This window comes from Cherax quadricarinatus, chromosome 69 (genome assembly GCF_038502225.1).
Source record: "Cherax quadricarinatus isolate ZL_2023a chromosome 69, ASM3850222v1, whole genome shotgun sequence".
Classification (NCBI taxonomy): Eukaryota; Metazoa; Arthropoda; class Malacostraca; order Decapoda; family Parastacidae; genus Cherax; species Cherax quadricarinatus.
The window spans coordinates 5,957,939-5,982,938 of record NC_091360.1 but is presented as its reverse complement, the minus strand read 5'-3'; the positions used below and the strand labels follow the sequence as shown (position 1 = coordinate 5,982,938).

At 40.8% G+C, this 25,000-nt stretch overlaps 1 protein-coding gene across 3 annotated transcripts in view; it reads left to right on the top strand.

Moving 5' to 3' along the window:
- The window catches only part of LOC128701873 (glutamate receptor 1), a 1,634,372-nt gene that overhangs the window by 1,067,674 nt on the left and 541,698 nt on the right, over positions 1–25,000 (top strand). For all 3 annotated transcript variants that reach the window (XM_070099830.1, XM_070099829.1, XM_070099831.1), the window contains exon 5: positions 5,161–5,293. In XM_070099830.1, coding sequence (XP_069955931.1) covers positions 5,161–5,293 — 133 coding nt within the window. The remainder of the gene's footprint in view (positions 1–5,160; positions 5,294–25,000) is intronic.

The following is a 25,000-nucleotide window of genomic DNA, read 5'->3' as shown; positions in this document are numbered from 1 at the left end:
AAGTTATTGATGTACAACATCGATGTCTCACTGAAGACAAATAACTTCTCTGATGAGTGCAAGTTTTGGTAACCACTGGCAAAATGTTTACTGAATAATTGTAAATTTATATTAAAAATGAAGTATTAGCAACAGTAATAACTAATGAAATATATATATATATATATATATATATATATATATATATATATATATATATATATATATATATATATTATATATTATATATATATATATATATATATATATTATATATTATATATATATATATATATATATATATATATATATATATATATATATATATATATATATATATTACATGTACACATTTTATTTATCATTGGTGTGAGCGAAATAAAACGAAAATTTTGAGGAAGAAAAAATTGTTTTAGCAACCCCTTAATTAAAGTTCTCCTCGGTGATGTATAATAAAAACGAAAACAGTGAAGTCGGAGTCAGAAATTGTAGATCGTGTTTGGCCATTAATATAATCAAGCGAGATAAAAGGTTGTCTCTTTTTCTCCTGGTATCCATTAGTATATATAAATAACCTCAAAGATATTTTGTTCCCTGCTGTTTATTTGTTTTATTCATAAATATGTTGGTAATGGATCCCAGCGTTTGTGCTTTATAATGGTGGTCCAAGAGGGAGTGTCTGGTTTGTCTTCACGCTGGTTGGTTGTTGGAAGATGCTGTCTGGTAGGTGGTTGGTTGTTGGAAGATGCTGTCTGGTAGGTGGTTGGTTGTTGGAAGATGCTGTCTGGTAGGTGGTTGGTTGTTGGAAGATGCTGTCTAGTAGGTGGTTGGTTGTTGAAAGATGCTGTCTGGTAGGTGGTTGGTTGTTGAAAGATGCTGTCTGGTAGGTGGTTGGTTGCTGGAAGATGTTTGGTAGGTGATTGGTTGCTGGAAGATGCTGTTGGTAGGTGGTTGGTTGCTGGAAGATGTTGTTTTGTAGGTGTTTGGTAACTGGAAGATGATGTTTGGTAGGTGGTAGGTTGCCGGAAGACGCTGGATGGTAACTGGAAGACGTTTGGTAGGTGATTGGTTGCTGGAAGACGCTGGATGGTAACTGGAAGACCCTGATTGGTAACAACACGTTGGCTGGGGTTGGCAACTGGAATATGCTGTTTGGTACCTGGTTGATGGTTGGAACACTGGATGGTAACTTCAAGGTGGTTTGTGGATGTGTAATGGTATGAAATATCGACACGACGATAGATAGAAAAATATGCAGTAAGACGGAACCTTGAATAGGAAGGCTTCGCCCATACAGTGGGCTTTATTAGCCCACAAATGAACTTGAAATGAGAGGAGAAGCTCATAAGGCACAATTAGTACTGATTATTATTATAATCGTGGGGGAGCGCTAAATCCGTAGGATTATACAGCGCCTGTAGGGGTGGGATCCAATTCCCTCGATCAACAGCCCCTCACCAGCGCCAAGGAACCTCCCTTGAGGGGTTTCTATTGTACAAGACGGCCGATGTCTTAATTAGCTTCTGTTTCACACAAGTGTGGTAACTTTCTCCAGGTTAAATTTCATCAAAACAAATTTAAAACTTCAGCGATCGCACCCTCACGGGTTTAGCGCCGACTTTTTAATAATCACCAATCACAAACCAACATTTAAATTACTTGAATTATTTTGCACACGTCTCTCCTCTTTTAGAGAGAGAGACATTTGATTAATTAATCAAATTTAATTTTGAATTCCAAGGCTTCAGAGCCAGCAATGTGGAATTCAATCAAGTAAAGGAATTTCATATCAATGATTACAATCCTATAAAAATGCCATGGAAAGTATTAATGTATAATTACCAGTGAAATTAATCTGGCTAAACATTTGTGCTTGAAGGTACGAACCTTGATAATGGGGAAGGGCTCTTGATAGAGGCTATTGTTGCAATCACTCTTCCTCGTCTCAAACCCCATTACTTCCCTGGGTATACATGGAGTTTACCTGGAGAGGGCTTCGGGTGTCAATGGCCCCGCGGTTCTCTGAGACCAGGCCTCATGTTGGACCAGGGTCTGATCAACCAGGCTCTTACAAGTCATGATTACAAGTCATGTAAACTGAAGTGTAAACCGAAAAAAAAATATGTATATAATGCTGTGTGACCACAGTGACAAGAACATGTATTCCATGCGGCTTCGTGACCTCTAACAATATTAAGGGATACTAAGGTATTACTTTCAGTGTTTCTTGATAATGTTAGGGATACACAGGTATGTATAGAGCTCCGTGTATACAAAGGTATCTCAGTGTATATACTGAGATACTTCTTTAAGAGGAGAAACTATACTTGTGTTGATGACACTTGTGCAACACTTGGGTATCTTCATTGTGGAAATGTTTCGCCAACCAGTGGAGAAATGTAAACAGGATAATGATACCCAAGTGTTGGAGCCTCATCAACCTGTCGGTTTTCGGAACCAGTTGTCTATATTTTTGTGCTCGTATGCAGGCGAATTGCAGCCTTAATGACTCACATGTAGCCTTTGACGTGTCGTGATGCCAGTAAGGGGCTCTTGATCCAAGGAACTGGACTTATCCTCCCTGCCCTTTAATCGAACCTGAATGCTTTTTCCATTTTCCAAGCGCTATATATGACCCTTAAGAGTTTAGCGTTTCCCCTTCTGAAATCAATAATAAAATTACTTGCGATACATAAGCTATAAAGCTAACCTAATGAACGCAGATTTTTGGTATAATTTTAGGAATGTCTTGAGTAACGCACAAGAAGATGGCGAAATATTTGACAACGCATTTTTAGGGATAAACGCATTCCTCACATACTTTTTAAAGCATTCGAGGAATGCGTATTTTGAGAATAATGGTGTTCAACAACGCACACTACCGAGCGAATCATCCCGTTTCTAACATAATGAGCGAGTCATCCCGTTTCTTGAATAACTATGAAGAAGTTGTCCTTCCGTTACTAACGTAACTTCGAGCAAATCATCCCGTTTCTAACATTACCAGCAAGCTATCCAGTTTTTAACATAACTTCCAACAAACAATCCTTTTCTATTTACCAAGAAACAATCCCTTTTCTAACTACCTACAAACAATCCCTTTTCTAACAGCTACCAACAAACAATCCCTTTACTAACAACTAAAAACAAACAATCCCTTTTCTAACTACCAACAAACAATCCTTTTTCTAACAAGTGCCAACAATCCCGTTTCTAACAACTACCAACAAACAATCCTGTTTCTAACAGAAAACTCAACCAGACGTTTATGTCTGGTCTTCTAAAAGACTGGCGGCGCAAATCTATTTTTCGATGAACTAAATATTTTGATTAATTTATGTATTTTTAACAATATTTCTCGATTGTAACATTCCATATATTTTATACCAAAAAAATTGTGTATGGAGTCATTTTATTTGCAAGGATTAAATATACATTTTCTTTTGAGTAATACGTTTAAAGTAATTTTTCCCCAATTTTTAGTCATTAGGAATTACGTAGATTCACTTTTTTTTTGACTAATAAACTTAAAAATTAATTTTTAAATACTGTATATCTTTTTTTTAAAGAATAAAGAAATTGTCCCTCCTGTTACGTTCTAAGTTCTTACCAAAAATCTGCATTGCAAAAAAAATTATTGACCCCAAATTCCAACGATACAGAGCTTTGGTTTGTCTAAAACTGACGTGGTTGTACATATCTTGTTTGAGCAACCCATGACAGCCCATGATCAGCCAGGCTCTGATGACTATGTTGACGTACGAGTATTGGGCTACTAGCAATATCTTGGCTGATCAAAGCTTCACTGGGGAAGCCTGCCCTTTGACCGGGCTTAGAGAGCAGGAAAACACTGGATGCCAGTACCAAGCAAATTAACTTGTTTTCACCTATTTTCAGCTATGTAAAAAATATTTCAGCTCGTTCTGATTAATATCAGTGGATGTTGACCTCGCATGACCCGCATCTATCAGATTAATATAACCCTAGTCCACTGAACTCAGTTGAATTCAAACCATGTCATTCCATGTTGTTAAATTAGACTCGTGTGCAACGCTTGGCTATTTTTATTGTGGAATCGTTTCAGCACACATTGGCTTTATCAGTCCAATACAAACAATAATGAAGATCACAAGGAGATTGAGGTAATCAGTCCCTTGCCTGGAGTCGGTGTAATCAGTCATGGAACCTCAGCTGTGTGTGACCACAACCAGTTTAATAATAATAATAATAATAATAATAATAATAATAATAATAATAATCAAATAGTTACAATAATATTATGGTTATTATTCTGACACTCATTGTTGTTATTATAAATACAACAATAATATAATGTGCATCATTAATAACCACAATAATAATAATGTGCAATAATAATAACTGCAATAACACTGACATAATATTTACAATAAAATAAATAACAGTAATAATGATGATAATGATAATATTGATGGGAATAGCAGGGATGTCAGCTGATGTTTGTAAACACTGGTGGAGTAGTGATAACGTTGTCATAGCAACTCCTCCATCTCTGTGACGCTACCATGACGTCATGATCAGACGGTCTCTCCGTGTGGTCATACTCTGCGACCCATGCTGATTTAGCGCCTTTCCATAATAATCCTTAAGGTGAAGACTGCTGCGTTGCCAAATATCGAACACGACTAGGAACACAACTAGGAATCTTTGATTTTCCTTATATGTTGGTGATTCTCCTTATGTGCTGGTGATTCATCTTTGATTCCCCTTATGTGTTGGTAGTTTCCCTTGAATGATGGTTCCCCTTGTGTGTTGGTGATTCTTCCTACGTGTTGATTTCTCTTATGTGATGCCGGTTCCTCTTATGTGATGGAGGTTCCCTTATGTGTTGATTCCCTTTGTGTTGATTATTTCCCCTATGTGTTGGTAATTCCCTTAATATTTTGGTGATTTCCCTAATATGTTTGTGATTCCCTTAACATGTTAGTAATTCTCTGTCGTATTGTTGATTTCCCGTTTAAGGCAAAACATTTTCACATAAACGTTTCGCTCTTTTACATATTTTTGTTTGTTTACACTTGTCTTTTCAACTGTCCATTCGCTACATCTTTTCCTTGTTTTTTCCTTCCTCCCAAACTCACTCCCTCCTTCCCCTTCCCTCCCTGATATCATTCTCATGTAGCTTTCTCTTCCATCCTGCAGGGCTACTTCGGCTGCAGGAAATCTTCCAGTCCATTAGACCAGCGAGGGCGTCCTTCCAGATCCGTGTAGTGAGGCGGGTCGAGTCTGCCCAAGATGCTCTTGCCTTCTTGAAAAGTCTTGAGAAAAACAACAGGTGAGGGGGAGAGGAAGAATGCGAAGGAAAATTACTACTACTACTACTGCTAATAATAATAATAATAATAATAATAATAATAATAATAATTTTATATTATTTTATTACTGTTATTGTTAGTTTTTATTATTACTATTATTTTTATAATTATTAATATAAAAATATTTATTACTCGTGTCTGACTCGTTACGGGGAATGCAGTGGTGGAAGTGAATTTACTACACAGTTTCAAGAGTAGGTATGATAGGATCTAAAAGGCAAGTAACCAATAATGCAGGTCGAGTCAGGAGCTAAAGGTCGACCCTCCTTCCTTCAAAAAATTGACAGGTACATTTAAACATCAATTCATCTGACAAAAAAACTTTACAATGTCTCGAAATTAAGTGAAGCAAGAAGTCAGGGACTTTTTTCCGGTAATATAAGTGAAGACTTCAGTAAAATGGCATAGGCTTTCGTTTCGAAAGACTGAACATTTAAAAGAACGGGTTCGACCACAGTTGGAACATGCATTTGTGCAGAATTCAGGACACTTATTTATAGTCCGTTTCTCCTTTAATAAATGTCTTGAAAATGTCCATGAGCGTCCTTTACCAGAAATAGTCGTTATCACCGAACCATTTACAACTGTAGTAGAAAAAAATGTGTTCTGGTATTGATAAAAATGTTACGAAGAAAGATAACAGACGTCTCCAGGTATACTCCAGGTATACATCGAAATGCCTTCCTTGAAAATGAATGGGGGGAGGGAGAGAGGGAGGGAGGGAGGTAGGGAAGGAAGGAAGGAGGGCAGGAGGGGTTAGTTTCTCCCTTCACACACACAGGTAAATTGAACGTTTAATAAACTGAAGGTGTCAACGAAAAGATGAAGAAGCAATGACTAAACTAAAACAACAAAACGATGTACAAACTAACAATTAGAAAAATGAATTCTGTAAATTCCGGTACTTAACTGGAATGAAACCCCAAGGAAACAGTATCCGTACGCCTGGAATTTTTCAATACTTTCACAGTAAATTCGCGTCAGAAGAGCGACCACGAGCATAAACCTTTGTGACGATTCATTGTGGTTTGAATGATTTTCTGACATTTTAATGTTCGGCTAAAATATGTATATAGAACTTTGTAAAAAATAGTTGAGGATAACTTCTTGAAGTAAAATAATATGATCTGGCCTAATTTTTTCCATAAAATGCAATTGAAGTAGCAGTGGCTCAAGCTTCCACAAGTCCAAACAGTTTGTCTTTCACAAAATAATAATAATAATAATAATAATAATAATAATAATAATAATAATAATAATAATAATAATAATACTTAATAAAACTAACAATTATAATTCATTATAAATTAGTAATTGCAAAAAGTCATTCTCCAGTTTTTTCTTCATCTTCTTTCTTCAAGGGGAAATAAAATCATGCGTGTTTACCCTTGCGCCACGGGAAAAAAGAATGGTATTAGCCAGAATACACTCTTGGCTTTGAAAGCAATCAGCAGTGACTTAGACTCAGCTCTCTCGCGTTCAGAATTAGCTAGAATTGCTTTTAAATCCACGTTGGGGGTCCGTTGTATACATGATGGGGTGAGTAGGGGGCTGTGTGTGTGTGTGTGTGTGTGTGTGTGTGTGTGTGTGTGTGTGTGTGTGTGTGTGTGTGTGTGTACGTGTGTGTGTACGTGTGTGTGTACGTGTGTGTGTACGTGTGTGTGTACGTGTGTGTGTACGTGTGTGTACGTGTGTGTGTACGTGTGTGTGTACGTGTGTGTGTACGTGTGTGTGTACGTGTGTGTGTACTCAGTGTCCTCCAGTGCCGTCAGTCCGATTTCCCTTAACCTTTCTTCAGAGGACATTCCCCTGTTCTCTGGAACTAGCCTTGTTGCAAACCTTTGAACTTTCTCTAATTTCTTGACGTGTTTGAGCAGGTATGGGTCTGACTTACACGGTATATAGAGTCTTGAACGATTCCTTACTGAGGTATCGGAACGATATTCTCAGGTTTGCCAAGCATGTGTGTGTTTTTTTTTGGGGGGGGAGGGGATAGTTGTAGAAGTGTACAGGAATAATGAATTTCACAGTGGCTGCCAATCGTTTGTTTTGTGTGATGGCTCTTCGTATTTGTTTACGTGTTTTTAAGGACAGTATGGCGTCACTGTGGTGCTGATGATGATAGTATAATGTACTGCTTGTGGTACTACAATTACTATGCTACATACAGTGCATTTATCACTATGTTGGTAGTCCTGAATGTACCAGTGTGCTATTTAGGTACTGTTGTCATTGTGCAGCTGTTCGTTGGAATCTGAGCTGCTGGTGTTAGTGATAACATTGAGATACTGTTCGCTCGAATCTGAGCTGCTGGTGTTAGTGATAACATTAAGTTACTGGTGGTGCAGATATCACTGTGCTGATAGTCGTGAAGGCACCAGTGTATTACAAAGGTGTTGATATCATTGAGCTACTGGTAGTGTTGGTGTTACTGTTCTACTGGTGGTGCTAGAATCAGTGCGCTACTGGTGTAGCTGGGGTATCGCCCCCAGCACATTTCATTGATCCCTCTCTTTGATCTTTATTAACAGAGATGAAAATTCGAGTTTATATAGAGCGAGGCGCTCATGTCAAAATAGGGGAGAGAAAGTGGTGTGTAATTTTTGTATTTCATCAAAAGCGTATGTATGTAGCCAGCGATAGAAAGGAATTGTAGGGAAGGAACAGAGAGAGAGAGAGAGAGAGAGAGAGAGAGAGAGAGAGAGAGAGAGAGAGAGAGAGAGAGAGAGAGTGAGAGAGAGAGAGAGAGAGAGAGAGAGAGAGATTAGTAAAAAGGGAAGTGGGAAGAAAAAACTGGAAAGGGGAAAAGTGGGCGTAAATTTCTGTCCGAAATTATTAATTGAATTGTGGATTGTTTTGGAATTAAATTTAGGCTGGTGGTGGTAACGTTTTGGAAGTGATGCTGTTGGGAGATGAACATAACGTTAGTCTTTTGTTGACCTGAAACCAGATGAATGTTTGTCGTTCTGTTGGTGGTGGGAGACTAGGGGAAAAAACGATTCTAGAGACGGGATCTATATATCGTTTTAAGAAGATGTACGATAATGCTCTTGTAACCGGGAGAGAGAGTGAATCTAGTAGCGACCAGCGAAGATGCATGGCCAGGAGCTGCGAATCGACGCCTGCAGACACACATGAGTACACACACACACACACACACACATACACACACACACACACACACACACACACACACACACACACACACACACACACACACACACACACACACACACACACACACACACACGCACGCCCCTCACGCTCATTAGATTACCGCCATATTAAGGCTGGTCAAGCATAAACGAAATACAAAAAAAAATAAGGCCTCGGCGTGGCGCATTCCTTAGAGCATTAGAGAGAGAGAGAGAGAGAGAACGAAAGAGAGAAATCCAAGGTAATAATGTGTGTAGAAGAGAATTTTAAGATCAAGAGACCTGCCATAAATTTTTCCCATCACTACCTCAATATTCTGCGGTGCTTGACTCTCCCTTTTTATTTTGTAGTGGTATAATAACTTTCCAAAAAATCTGAAGTAAAATGGGCTCACAAATTGTTAAATTCCAAGGTTGATGGACTTGACGAAAAGATGTGAAACTCTCGGTTTCAATTTGCTTAGTTGTTTTGTCATTGTTTATCATATAAATGACCACGTGAATTTTAATAGCAGTAGATGAGGTAACATTGGCAGTGTTAATAAGGACAGTGTGATAGTGTTTAGGGAAGTTGGAAGTGAGGGAGAGAGCGAGATAAGGGATAGCCTAGAGAAAGGAAACAAGGAAGAGAGGGAGCTTGCTAGAAAGCAAGGGAGTGAACTAGGAAGAAATAGATAGGCGAAAAAGAGAGAGAAAGAGATATAGACAGACAGAGCAAGCACGCCTTGACAGTTCGTTTGTATAGAGAGAGACAGACAGACAGACAGCCAGCACGCAAACTGATAATTTTAATACCGAATTCACTGCATCAAACACCACAGTTTTCTTTTTTAAAACAACCGACTTCTAAATCCTCCATTTCCTCCAGTTTCTACCCCTTATTTAACCATCTCCACCAGTTAACTACCAGCATAACAAAAAAAAATTCCTCATTAGGAGTATTATCAGAGCAACAGTTGCCAGGCATTATCACGAAATTTCGTCTTGTTCCTAGTTGCTGATGGAATCTGAGCATTCTGCACACGATTGTGTCGTGAGCTGCAAGGAATACTGATGCAGCAGTAATGTTGCTGCAGCCTAAACTCTTCTTGTGCTTAAGTGGAGAATAATTTCCACATCAGGAGTAGACAGCATTTCACGGCAAAAGTGTGTCAAAACAAAAGCTTAGTAAAAATTGCGTTTTGGATGGGGAGTACTTTTTTTGTGACGTGGTGGGGGGCGTGTTATTAACGAGGGGAGGGGGAGCGTATCGAGGTGGGGGCGTGTTGATGATACGGGGAGGGGGACGTGATGGGGAGGAGATATGGCCTCATAGTGGATTCATGGGAGATATGGCGTCGTGGTAGCAGGGTAGATGGGAGATATGGCGTCGTAGTGGCAAGGTAGATGAGAGGTATGGCGTCGTAGTGGCAAGGTAGATGGAAGGTATGGCGTCGTAGTGGTATGGTAGATGGGAGATATAGCGTCGTGGTGGAAGAGCAGATGAGACGTATAACATCGTAGTGAGATATTAGAAGAAATCTACGATGTGGTCAGAAACGTATCTTACCTGGAGTGTTCCTGGAGACTGTTCCGGGGGTCAACGCCCTCGCGGACCGGACCATGACCATACCATGCGGCGAATCAGGGTCTGATCGACCAGACTGTTATTGCTGACCGCACGCAATTCAAAGTACGGACCACAGCCCTGCTGGTCAGGTACTGACGAAACTTGAGTGTGTAAACACTAATACAGCCATAGTCTTACTTCCGCCTCATACTGCTGTTATTTTTGCTGCTGCTGCTGCTGCTGCTGCTGTTCTTTCTGCTGCTCCTGTTGCTTTTGCTCTTGCTGCTGATCTCCCTCCCCCCTCTCTGATGCTGATTTTACTGCTGATAATTCTCTCCTCCTGCTCCTCTTCCTACTGCTGCTACTACTGTTCTTCCCTTTTCAGTTTTCTTATCATTTCCCTTCTCCCTCCTACTGACTTTCATTCCCTCTTATACATTTTTCTTCCCTCATGCTGACCCACTATGCTCAAGTATTAAGTTGAGACTCCAAACTTTTCACTGATATTTGTGTGCGCGCGTATGTTAGTGTGTGTGTGTGTGTGTGTGTGTGTGTGTGTGTCTATATATGTGTGTGTTTTACCGAATAACAATACGCCGACTAAGATTTCGTTAAGGATTTAAAAAAGCTTTATCATGCACCCCGATACCCATCCTGTGGGCATTAGTCACTGAATACTCATCACATAGTACTCATCCTGTGCGCAGCAGTCACCTCGTGTTACAAAAAACGCGATATCTAATAAGCATAGAGATCTCCAGTGAATACTAGAAAGGACTGCCCTTCTAGCATCCAGCCTGTTACTGGGTTTTTGTAACAAGTAGTCAGTATCCTGGTCCAATTATCCATTAGAATTTAGTAAGATTCAATAGTGCTTCAGGATTACAACTGGTAGGCTACTAACTAAAGAAATTAAAATTCAATAAGTTTATTAATAACAATTAAGTTGTCTAGGCGTATATTACCAAAGTAAATTATAGTAATCAATTGAATATAATATAGGATACAAGTACTTACACTTCTCTGGTGTACACTAGTATTGTGCTGAAGGCACATATCACATCTTTATGGCTTTTAAGTACCGTCTGGTACATTGTTAACATTTAATAACATAATACAAATATATACAAGTAAGTTTGTGTGTATGTAAGTGCTCTAAGTAGTTCGCTATGTCTCAAGACTCGACTAGACTTAACCAGTGACTGACTAAAAGTCCTCACATCAACTAACTTCTTGACCAACCTGGCAATCAGAACAGCTTGCTTGAACAATAAAACGACTGATAAGCCGAATAGCAATATAAGCAACAGTGACACAGAATCAGGAACAAGGAGATAATATAACGACAGATCCTCCACAAGTAACAAAACTCCCATACTACTGAATCTAAGTTCAGCATTAGAAAATCCCCGACTGTTACAGTACACAGATACCAGTACAAATTAGGTCAGAAGCTACAGCTCAGGACCTGAGTTTCTCAGAGTGTCTATGCGACACACAACCTCAGTACAACGTCGAAAATCACTAAGTCTAGGCTGTGTTCTGTGAACAGAGTTACACAGAACCAACAAGAAGCAACAGAGATGATCTTCCAACAAGGGTCAGCAAGGGAGCTAGAGGCATGTCTTGTTAGAAGAACGTCAAACAGACAAGACCGCGTAGGCCAGGCAGACTACTCCAGGTGAGGTGTGATCAACCCCCCTGATCACGTGACTCTCCGTGGACTGCTGCTGCCCAGCTCGTTACGCCGGCAGCGTAACGAGCGAAGCTATTGTTAGACAATGCCGTCAGCTACTTAACACTCGAACTATGAGCACTGAATATTATATAAATGTTACATCCTACCTAATAATATAACTAAGTCAAATAATAATATAAAGCAATATATTTACGATTTAGCTAATATCGCAAATATAAGCAATATAAAATTATATGAACAGGTAATATACATTATATACATTGTGACCCATTCAAGGGTCGCAATACCTTGTACTCCTCCTGTGCGCAGTCACGTCGTACTCGTCCTGTGGGTAGTGTTCAATAGACAGAGTCCGTATTTGTTAGCTAAGCAAGTGACGGTGGTATTAAAATATTCACTCTTTGCTCCTGAAACAAAAGCAACGAATTTTTCTCACTCATTACGAACGTATGGAGATCAACGATCTGGTTCGGTCCACCTTTTGAGACTCTTTGACCGCGGGTTCAAATCCCGCCCGTGGTATGCTTTGTTTGCAATCGTGTCATTACGATTTCGTGAGTCATCTTGCATATTAAAGGTAAACAATAGTGACAAGTACAGTAGATGAATAAGACACGTGAGCAGCAGTTTGGTGTCTGTTTTGTTTCTTTACGATCTGTATTTTCAATGATAGCAGACTTGTTTTACTGGTACATATCTTAAAGAAAATGCCTCTGTATTCGTTGTTGTTATGTTAGGAATGGTAAGTATCTATCAGGAAGAGCTCAGTCAGTAGCAGCATTTAAGTAACGTCAGTTACTGCCACGGCAACAGGGCCAGCGGCAGCAGTCTAATCAATAAAGACAGTCTTTAAGTATTGGCTATGGTATCAGCTACAAAACATATTCATTTGGAGCAGGAGCAGCAACGGAAGCAGCAGGAGCAACAGACATTCAGTAACAGCCGGAGCGGAAGCAACAGCAGCAGTTTCCCCTTAAGCACAGAGATGTAGTAGCCGTCTCGAGGAGATTCGTAAAGTAGCAGTAATGAGCAGAGATCAGGATCTGGGCAATATTCCAGCCCGGTATCACTTCCCATCAGTAAAATATGTAGTCCTCTCATGCACACTCTCCCTCCTCGGCTGGTCCGAGTCTCCAGTATCCACATGCAGTCCTATCATGCGCATTTACCACTTCTCTGGCCAGAGTTTCCAATCCCCACAGATTTCAGCAGTTTTAATGTGGAGGTAAATAAATGTTGAAGGGCTCTTGATCAGAGAAGCTGGAGCTACCTTCATTTTCCTCACATCAAGCAACATTAACTCAGATTCCCCAGCGGGTTAAACGTTTCTCATATAAATATAATTGATCGCAAGGAACCTTTAATGAACCTTCGTATACGCACCATGCAAAAAAATTAATCACTGATGAATGTGGTTCTGGTTCTCCGGTTAATGGACGAAAGATAGAACCTTGCTTTGAATAACCCTCAGAGGCATAGCTAATAGCATAGAAATTCACAAATAATAGTAATTCCAGCTCTGCTGGAAGGAAACTTCGGAGGTACCTTAGCCGATGATCCTTCAAATGGAATGCTTGACGATATCCTTATGCCTGCCTTGAAGATTGCCCAGCTCAGGCTGACACATTTTAACAATGCGTGAACCATCCTGTGTGATGGAATATGACGGCCTGGTCTCAGACCGGGCCGCGGGGGCGTTGACCCCCGTAACCCCCTCCAGGTATGGAAACAGTTAGATTTTGTTCCCATTGCGCAACTATCATATATAATAGTGCAGCAGCACACTATTATGTCTAAATAAATACAGTAATTGATAATGATACTCCCATTGTCAGTATAATTCCAACAACTTAATTTATGTATTTGTGATGTTTTCTCTCGGAATCAGAGGTATAAGCACAAGACATATTCTATAAACTTATCTGCCTTTAGTATTGCCCATGCGTTTGTTGTGTTATCGATGCTGCGGCAACAGTACATGTAAATTATTCTGTCACTTCCAGGAAGAATTTCCATATGTGCGTCTGGGTAGTAATACTGTATGTTGCTGCTTGTTTGTTATTTCTGAAGTGGAGGGTCATCGTCCCCCCCCCCGTAACCTGCTCTCAGAAGAGGCTCTACGGTTGATAACCGATCAGCCAGGAAGCTGGTGCTATCAGATCCCATTTCAGTGTAATCACCACAGCCCTGGTAATCAGGATTCTAGTTTAAAAACTATTAAAGCTCTCCCCTGAAAGCAAGAATTCCTTGGTAATTTTCCCTGTTCATGCACAATTCTTTACCCTGGTCAAGACACGTAATTAGTATAAATATCTTGTCTCTAAGCACCATTAAAGTAAATTTGATTACCGGAAGTAAATTTAATTTCTTGCATTAAATGTAATATAATACCCATTCCCCCTGGCTAAAACTGAACGAACCCTCCTGGAGGACACCTATTCCACTTAATTCTCATTTTAATTTAATTTCTCAAAAAGTAAACTAGTGAGTCTCCCAACCAGGTACATTTTTCCCACGGTTCTTCGTTAAGCTTATTTCGTTAAAGTCTTTAGTTTGTCTCTTTAATGTCCTTAGCTTCGTTAAGGTCTTCATTTTTTTTTTTTGTATGAAGAATTTTTCCCAAGCATTTCAGTGTGATCGTCTAGTTGTGGCTGTGCGAGTTGAGTCTCAGCTCCTGGCTAAACTTCTTAACCTTGCAGCTGTGTGTCGCGTTTTCTTCCACCTCGTCTAAGATATCCACTTCTTGAGCACCTTGATGCTGAAGAAGTGCTTCCTAACATACATTTGACTTATTTGCATCTTTTATGTCTTCGTGTTCCCGATCTCAGACTTCCCCCCCCCCCAACAAAAAAAAAAACAGTTTGTTTCCCCTAATAAATATTTATATATCCTCTTAGTTATTATAAATATCCCAGCTCTTAATGGCTTTAAGGTCATAAGGTTAAGTTATTTTACCTTCGTAAGTTACGCCTCACTGATCGAGCCCGGCCTTGTTTCAGTCTCTGAACCTGCTTCAGTTTCTTTGCATTGTTTGTTTGGGGGAGAGACAGGTGTTCCAGTGCTGTGATAGGTCTGACATATGTCGTATGTAGGAATTCTGACTGATTATTGTGTGTGTGTGTGTGTGTGTGTGTGTGTACTCACCTAGTTGAGGTTGCAGAAGTCGAGTCCAAGCTCCTGGCCCCGCCTCTTTACTGGTCGCTACTAGGTCACTCTCCCTGAACTGTGAGCTTTATCATACCTCTGCTTAAAGTTATGTATGGATCCTGCCTCCACTACATCGCTTCCCAAACTATTCCACTTCCTGACTACTCTGTGGCTGAAGAAGTACTTCCTAACATCCCTGTGAGTCATCTGTGTCTTCAACTTCCAACTGTGTCCCCTTGTTGCTGTGTCCCATCTCTGGAACATCCTGTCTTTGTCCACCTTGTCAATTCCTCTCAGTATTTTGTATGTCGTTATCATGTCCCCCCTATCTCTCCTGTCCTTCAGTGTCGTCAGGTTGATTTCCCTTAACCTCTCCTAGTAGGACATGCCTCTTAGCTCTGGGAATAGTCTTGTTGCAAACCTTTGTGTGTGTGTGTGTGTGTGTGTGTGTGTGTGTGTGTGTGTGTGTGTGTGTGTGTGTGTGCGTGCGTGCGTGTGTGTGTGCGCGTGTGTGTGTGCGCGTGTGTGTGTGCGTGTGTGTGCGCGTGCGTGTGTGCGTGCGTGTGTGTGTGCGTGTGTGTGTGTGTACTCATCTAATTGTATTCACCTAACTGTGGTTGCAGGGTTCCAGTGTGTGTGTGGTCGCTGGTGTATGTTCACTTATTTGTGTTGTTTGGGGGTCGAGTCCTGTCTCCTGCCCCTTGAGCTTTGTCGTAACTATTCCTAAAAACTACACAGAATATTCAGCAGAGTTCTCCATCATATGCACAGTGAGTTATCTTACTTTCTTTCAACCATGAGACTGCAAAAAATACTGCCTAACATCTCTGTGGCAAACCTGTATGTTCAAATTCCATCTGTGGCCCCTTGTACCTGGCCTCGCATAGCCAAATATTGTTCTCCTTAACCTCCTCATTAGTTACATGTAAATATTGTATTCGTTCTTATCATAACCCACCTCCCTGTCCTCGTCTTTTCCAGAGTCAGGTTCAATTCTCTTAACTATTGGACTAATCATGCTGCCAACCTTTGCTCCTTTTTAAAACCATGAGCAGGCTTAGTCAGAAGGTGGCTCCAATCTGGTGCTGCATATTCTAGGATCAAGCCCATCATAGAATAGGCAGCACCAGATTGTATACAGACCTAAAATATTCCATTCCTGAAGGAGATTCGAAGTGCGCGCGCGTGTGTTATAGCGCAGTATACGCTTGCACTTTCTGTTTTGTAGCAACCTATTTGTTATTGCAAAGGTCTAGTATCCGCTCCTAGCTCTGTTTATTATCAGGTCGTTGCTGGTTCAAGCCCTCTCGTGCTCTATCGTACCTATTCTTTAAGCCAAGTATGAAACCACCTTCCATCATTTCTTCACATTCAACTTAGTAAAGGAGATAATTATGCAATATTTGGGTAGCTTTATCCTGGAAACGTTTCGCCAGCCAGTGGCTTCTTCAGTCCAATATAGGGAAGAACGGTGAAAGATAAGGGGAATTTTGAGGTAATCAGTCCCTCAGCCAGTCGGTTTTCTAAACCATTTTAGCCATTCAACTAACTGGCCACCCTGAAGCTTTTTTTTTTGTTACTGCTGCCGCTCCTCCTCCTCCTCCTTGCTTGCTTGCTTGATTGCGTCCTTGCTTTTTCTTCCTTCCATTATCCTTCTGTTTCCTTCTTCCCCCTTTCTAATTTCTTTCGTCTTCATCATGTTCTTCTCCATTTTTTTTCTATATTTCCTGTTTGCTTCGTGTGAAAATTCTTTTCATGTAATACAGAACTCAGCAACTAATTTTGACTTGACATTCGAAAACGACAGAACCGTAAACTTTGCATTATTTATATATAGTTTAACACACTCATGAACGTTTCTAAACACAATCAGCAAACATCAAAAACCTATACACTTACCACACCATGACAAACGCTTCCGAACGTTTAAAAAAAAAACTGAAATTTCTGCATGAAATTTTAGGAAGTGACTCGGCTTTCCCCCCCAAAAAATATATATAATCAAACTCTTCTTTTGTGTCCAACAAATGACTGGACATTGTTGAGGGTGTGTTGTTTTTCCCACCGGGAACTGCATTTTTTTAGATATATTGTTCTCTGTTAATTGTGCACAGCATAGATGTATAAAAGTTTGGAAAGGACACTTTTTAAATATGTCGAGTGTCAAGTGATTGGTGATGAATTGAAGGGCGTACTTTTTCATATTGTTGATATTGCTGTACGAAATTTTTTTCCCGTATTGCTTTAAAAAATTAACGTATATTTAATGTATAATTCGGGAGATTGAAAAAGGTGTTGGGGCTGTTTGAGGAAGGGATGGGAAGAGGATGTGAAGTGGAGAGTTTGATACTTCTGCAGGGTGTGTACTCGCCTAGTTGTAGTCGCCTAGTTGTGGTTGCAGGGGTCGATTCATAGCTCCTGGCCCCGCCTATTCACTGGCCGCTAATGGGTCACTCTCCCTGCGCCATGAGCTATGTCACACGTGTGTGTGTGTGTGTGTGTGTGTGTGTGTGTGCATGTGTGTGTGCCTGTGTGTGTGTGTGCCTGTGTGTGTGTGTGTGTGTGTGTGTGTGTGTGTGTGTGTGTGTGTGTGTGTGACTTCGGCGATTAGACTGTGTGGTCCATGGGATTCAGTGAGGAGCTGTTGGAGTGTCAGAATCACTGTGTCACTGAAGGGTATTTATGGAAAAAATTCTCCTGACTTGAGGTGGCGGAGGAAAGTACAGTGTCTGCGTCGTGGTGTTATTGATGAATGGGCCGAATGTAAACAATTCCGAGGAATGATCGACGTCTAAACTCAGGTCCTAAGATTACACTGACGACTGGGTTCGATACGCTATCACTCCTTTCAAAGATATCTCTAGCTTTCATGATTAAAACACTTATGCAACATATGGGAATCTTTATTAAGGAAACGTTTCGCCACACAGTGGCTTCATCAGTCCAATACAAAGCAGAGACGGCTAAGCAGAAGAGTTTGAGGTAACCAGTCCCTCAGCCTGGAATCGATGTGTTCAGTCCATCACTTGTAGAGAGTGGAAGCAGGACGAGGCGGGGTCACAGTGGAACTATCCACTAGTGTAAGTAGGTCTTCTTCCAAAGGTTGGACAAGTATCGAAGAATTCCTTGTTTCAAGCTCCCATGATGTTGCAGTGTCCGACAAATGTGATGATTTGAAAGCCGACGAGTTGAAGATTGAGACACTTATGCAACATTTGGGAATAAAGATTAAGGAAGCGTTTCGCCACACAGTGGCTTCCTGAGACTGAAGAAGGTTACGTCTAACGATACTCACACTCTTCAATGTTTATTTTTACTTGTATATCAGTGGTAAAATAAAACGAGAAACATATAAATAATATAAACAATGGTGTCTATATAATTTTAATGAGAGGAAGTTGAGTCCACGAGAGAGACTACCACAAACCGCATGTTTTGTGAAACAAAGGCACTACAATAAGCACTACGTTGTAATTTATACAATTATCTCTTATACTTGAGTTAAACGCAGCAGTTACAATGGTACTTGTGGAAGTAAGGGGATAGAAACAGTGGTAATTGAGGTAGCTAAACAGTAGAAACAGTAGAAATGGTAGTGAGAGAAAGCATGGTAATTTTAAGCGAGAAACTACTCGTAGTAGTAGTGACAATGCCATTTATATCGGCAGTAGTAACGCCTTTGAAGGTGACAGTTGTTGCAACTGTAGCAGTGGTATTAGTGGTGTTTCTGACTGTAGCAGTAATAGTGTTGATTGCGCTAGATGTATCGGTAATAGTTATAAAAAATAAAACAGTTGTAACAGTAGTAGTTATAGTATATGTATTAATGGTAGAAGTAACAGTAACAACAACAGTAGTAACAGTAATATCCAACAACAGCAAGAGTACCGACGCTGGCAATAGCACTCTCGCTGGGGGAGAATATTTCTCCCGTTCTTTTTCGACCTTTCTGATTGCCGTGGCGAAACGTCGTGCCATTCTGGAAATGGATCCTCGCAAATATTCGCCCATAACGATCATGGTTTTTCATGCATCACCCTTGCAAATGCTGGACTGCCTCAATGCTGATGTGTTGGGTGTAGTGCGTACAACGCCAGTATTGCTTCCCCATGGAAATGTTGCATCTTGGCTCTGTATCAGAGGGATAGACGCCTGTTCTTGTTTTTGATCTGCAAGGAAAGACGTGTGTGTGTGTGTGTGTGTGTGTGTGTGTGTGTGTGTGTGTGTGTGTGTGTGTGTGTGCGCGTAGATGAGAGGGATATAAGGGCATAGAAAGGAGAGAGAGGGAAAACCAGACAAATATATAGACAGACATGAAGAAAGACGGAGACAGATGGGCGAGAACTCACAAACACTCAAATACAATGACACACACACCTACCCTCCTTCCCTCTTTCCCTCCCTCACACTCTCTCCCTCCATCCCTCTCTCTCCCTCCCACCCAAGGACTCTTCTGGAATTGCTCTCATGAAATATCCCCACTTATTGCCACCAGCCATTAACCAGTAAATGGCCATTTTAAGTATCGTAAACAAGATGTACAATTAACTCTTGCTGGTCCTTGTAAAAAGTTCGTCATTTGTGTCTGTAAGACCCAAAATTTACCACTGTTCTCTCCTAAGTAATCCCCCGGGTTCTTTCCTCTTAATCATTATATTTTGTGTGAGAATACACACACACACACACACACACACACACACACACACACACACACACACACACACACACACACACACACACACACACACACACACACACACACACACACAATGTTAGTACAAAGCAAGCCGCTAGGTGTTTGAAAACAGTCTTATAAGGAAGATAAAAACCAGCACTTCCACTTGAAACATTTATTTGTGACTAATTTCAACTAAAAGCATCAGATTGAAACTACATTAAACATCAAATTAACATTATACAAAAGAAAAAAAAATAGAAACAAAGTAACTAAATTTATCTTTCTTTATTAAACAGGGAAGAATTGTCTCTAGTGGTGTAGAGAGAGATTACCAGCTCAGTGGTATTGGATCAACTGGACAAAACAGTGAATGAATGCGATAATGGTACACAGTACCGACAAGTTGATAAGAAACATGTGCAACAGTTAGGTATCTTTACTCAGAAACGTTTCGCCTACACGGTAGGTTTCTTCAGTGGAGTACAAAGGAGGCAGTAGAGAGTGTAAAAACGATGTAATCAGTCTATTACCCTGAAGTTGTCAGTCCCTCAGCCTAGAGAAGAGTTTTTCTCCATAGTCTGGAACAATGTTCACACTATGGAGGATAACAGTGAATGATTTCATGAGTGTTGTGTTCTCTGTGGCGTCAGTGTTGGAGTATGGCACTAAATTGCAGTTTACTCAATTGTCTATTGTTTAAAGATACGGAACTTCAGCTGACGCTTAGTTTTACTAATATACATTGCATTACATCTATGACAATTATTAACGTGCACAACAGAGGACTGTAATTTGAGCTTAAAGTCGTAATTCAGTGATGTCTGAAGAAGCAGTGCTAAATTTCACAGCGAATTATAAATTCACAACAGTAAAATCACAAGGTGGGTTAGGTAGCAGCTTTAGGTGTCCACTATTTCCCACAGGGGTCTTAGAGCGCTTGGGTAATGGGAGGTAATAAGGTTCGACCGGAGAAAAAGGGAGGCTAGCTACAATTCCTTGAATCAAGAGCCCTTCACTAGCAGTATCAAGGTACTTCCCCCTTGAAGGTGGCTATTCAGTATTTACTACTTCACAATCAACCTAATTACTGAAGCTGGTGAAATAAGTATTAATCCTCGGATCAAAGTTGATTGCCTCACAATTTCCAGGTACAGTATGACCCGAGCAAGTTCACTGCATCCCTGAATATATTCTCAATTTGTTTATACACACAGAATTGTTTACTTAAAGAACCAATGTATTGGATATGAGAGCAAACAACTTTGTTTCCTTGTGTTCTTTAACTTCGTTGCTCCTGTCATAGTACATGGTACGTCAGTGGTATATGGGAGTTCTCGGAGATACATGAGAGTACGTGGGGGGAGGGATCTCTGCTTGGGACTGACCGCTGCTGTCAAGCATCCTTTACACCGGTCCAGACTCTGAAGCGTTGAATTACTGTAAGAATTATATAGCAGAGGCCTCTCTCCACTCCATACCTCCCCTCCCTCCCGATTCTCCTTCCCCACTGTCATCATCTCCCCACTGCCCCCTCTTCCCCACACTCCATCTACACTGCCTGCTTTAAAATGTGCGAAAAAATGCTAAGTTCAGCGAAAACGTGCATAGATATTTATAGAGAAGGTGGAAGCATTGTTTGGGCTGCTGCTGCTGCTGCTGCTGCTTTTGCTGCTGATGCTATTGGTGCTATTGCTTCTATTATTGTTGATATTGCTGCTTGTTGCTTCAGTTTTCTGCTACTGCTTCTACTGCTGCTGTTGCTGCTACTATTACTACTACTATTACTACTACTACTATTACTACTACTACTATTACTACTACTACTGCTACTATCATCACCACCACTCTCCATGAAGCCAGTGACGTGTTCATGCAGAGATTTCATCCATCCCAACAGTAACTTCTCCCTCCCAGACAGTAACTTCCTCAGTCCAGAGAGTGACTTCCCCCACCCATATAGTGACTTCCCTCACCCAGACATTAACTTCCCTCACCCAGACAGTAAATCCTTGTAAAGTCTGAGGGGAAATTTTGGTTTTGAGTTTGCAAAATTAATCCTCTGGAGAAAAAATTAATTGCCATAAAAATACAAGGAATCTAAATGTCAGGTGCAGGATTTGTGTTTCCTGATTTGCATCCTTGATTTGTTGAATTTTTTCCTTGGGAATTTCCTGTCTCGTTGTTTGAGGATTTTTTGTTTAATCTTTGAGGATTAGCGAACGTCTTGTTAGAAGGGGATGGGTGGGTGGGTAGGTGAATAGGTTAGTGGGTTTAATAATTTGTGGGTGGAGATAAATAGGCTATGGGTGAGTGAATAGGCGAGTTGGCCAGTGAGACGATAAGTGAGTTTGTAAGTTCGTGGGTAAGGGGGAGGTGGTTGAGTAAGTTGGACAAGTGGATGAGTGATGTGGATTTGTGAGTGTGTGAATGAGTGGGTGGGAGAGCGGGTAGGCGAGTGAGTGAAGGAGGGAGGGAGAGAGAGAGAGAGAGAGAGAGAGAGAGAGAGAGAGTGAGAGTGAGTGAGTGAGTGAGAGTGAGGGAGTGAGTGAGTGAATGAGGGAGTGAGTGAGGGAGTGAGTGAGGGAGTGAGTGAGGGAGTGAGTGAGGGAGTGAGTGAGGGAGTGAGTGAGGGAGTGAGTGAGGGAGTGAGTGAGGGAGTGAGTGAGGGAGTGAGTGAGGGAGTGAGTGAGGGAGTGAGTGAGGGAGTGAGTGAGGGAGTGAGTGAGTGGGAGTGAGTGAGTGGGAGTGAGTGAGAGGGAGTGAGTGAGAGGGAGTGAGTGAGAGGGAGTGAGTGAGAGGGAGTGAGTGAGGGAGGGAGTGAGGTATATCCTCAATACTTTTTCAGAAACACACAATAACAGTAGCAAAAGATACGTGATGATAGTCTTCCATAGTAATTAAGACGAAAACAAAAATTCTGAAAAGAGCTGTGGAAATGGTGGTAGAAAGAAATGAAACTTTCTGTAGATTATGCTTATGATTCTTGCTTAGAAGTTAGGTTACGTAGCTTGAGAAATGAAGTTGTTAATATCTGAAGGCCTCATTTTGCTGCTTAGGTCTATCAAACTATGGCGCCGAAGTTGTTGAAGGCAAAAGAGAAATTGAGTGTACGCCTACATTCTTGTTGATCAAGTCAGCAAAATCATTGTGAGGCTCGAATATCGCGGGATGCTCTGCCATAGATATGCCTATCACAAAATGGGTGGCGGCTTGAACCCATGACATGTGGAATTGAACTCCCAAATGTGCTGTATGACCCTTGTGGATTTGGCGCTTGGTTTTGGTAATAGTAATAATAATGAACCCCAAATGTGCTCTAGGGAGAATATCATCAGTGTCGTGGCGATGGTTGAGACTGCTGGGTAGGTTTTTGGGTGGGTTGGACAGATAAAAGAGTGGGAGTGGTTGAATATAAGTTTTATGCGGTTTTCTTGGGTTCCTTTTGTTAAGGTTTTACACGTTGATGGTTGGCTGGTTGGAAGCGATGATGTCACATTTGGTGGCATTAAGGGGCGAATATCTGTGCATTTCGTTTGTGTCTTTTTGGGGGAGGAAGGATTGTGGCTGCCAAATTGCCGTCATCATGAAATTTGTTGTGGTAATCAGCAAGTAAATTAAAAAATTTGCTGTCCCAGTGAGAAACGAATTTAGATTTAACTTCACATGGTTATGCTTCTTTAGAATCTTCGTGTAGCAGCTGAAAATTCAAATAAAACAGTGTCCTTAAGAAAGGCCTGAAACAATACTTCTCTCCTTCAGAATGCATGAGTTTTTCTATGTGCGGTGAGTCTCGGTTGATTAGTGATCTTAATTACTTATACATCCAAGAGCTGTAGTATTTCTCAAATCTCACATTCGACCCAGAATTCCATGCTACAAGGTAAGAAGTTCAGGAGTGCGTTTCCATCCATCTTTCCAACACATGAATGTATCAGACATTTAAACCATACGTCAAACGACTTGATTTGTGGGGGTGATTACACGTGTCTTCTTTCCTACACGCAATATAACCCTGTCACAAGATAGCCATCTTCCTCAAGCTTGCTCTGCTGAGGAGGGACTTATATATAGACCGAAATATTCCGATTTATACCCCCAGATTGTAAGATTTTATCACACAAACCGCCGCACGCTGGTGAGAGGGGAACAACAACACTGTCAAATAATATACCTGCCATTTCCATTAATATAAAAATATATACAACACCTGGCAAGCGCAGACCGTGTTTCACACGCGAGAAACGTCCCGATTTACGAAAATTCGTAATGTTCATGCATAAACATCACTTTTTATTTACACGTGTAGGAAAAAAAGCGTGGCCCATGTCAAACTAAATTAGATAGTTTGACGCTGGGCTCTGTGTGTATCATACAGGGAGAATATTATTTTTTCATTTATATAGGATGTGTGGACAAGGTCCGTGCAGTGGTAGAATCTCTCTCTCTCTCTCTCTCTCTCTCTCTCTCTCTCTCTCTCTCTCTCTCTCTCTCTCTCTTTACACAGGTGTTTTGCAAGGTTAGTTCTAGGGGTCCTAACTTTATTTACAAGCTAAGAGATGTCATCTACATCAGCTCATTTCAAAGCCTTTTTATTGTTATGAGATATACGGATAAGAAACAGGATGAACTGGGAGCCATCTGTTGGCCAGCGATTTCATTTGGTCAACTGATTATATTTCATTGAATCATTTTCTCTCTCTCTCTCTCTCTCTCTCTCCCTCTCTCTCTCTCTGCCATACCATACTTTCTCACACAGGTTAACCAACACAGAGTTAACGGGACTTACTTTATTTCGTTGAGTCACTCTCTTTATCTCTCTCTCTCTCTCTCTCTCTCTCTCTCTCTCTCTCTCTCTCTCTCTCTCACCAACTCACAAATGTTAACCAACACACAGAGTTGACGAGATTTATTCATAAGAGAAGAGTCCAAGAACTGGAACAAACTTCATCCTTTCCCTGCAAACTCAAACAGGTAATTACAAATCGGTGTACCCAAAAGCGTAAACACCTGCGATAGATAAAAAAAAATAAAAGTACCGAGATTGGAACAGTTCAACAAGAATCCACACATAGGGCTCGGCCTTCTCAAGTCAGATGTGCCTTGACAGTGATCCAGGGCACCTGCGTCGTCATAAGGTTTTTATTAATAATATCTTTATTTCTAGCTGACATCAGTGATGGAGTGAATGATGATGAATTTTTTTCTTTTTCGGGCCACCCTGCCTTGGTGGGAATCGGCTGGTGTGTTAATAAAAATAAAATAATCAGTGATATACTGCTACTTAGAAACCCCCTTGTTATGAAAAGTATTTCGGGCAAATTAGGTGCCACCCACACCAGTCGACTAAGACCCTGGTGGGTGAACAAGGACAACCGATGTAAGGAAATACGCCCAATGTTTCTACCATTTCCGGGAATCGAACCGGGACACTCTCCGTGT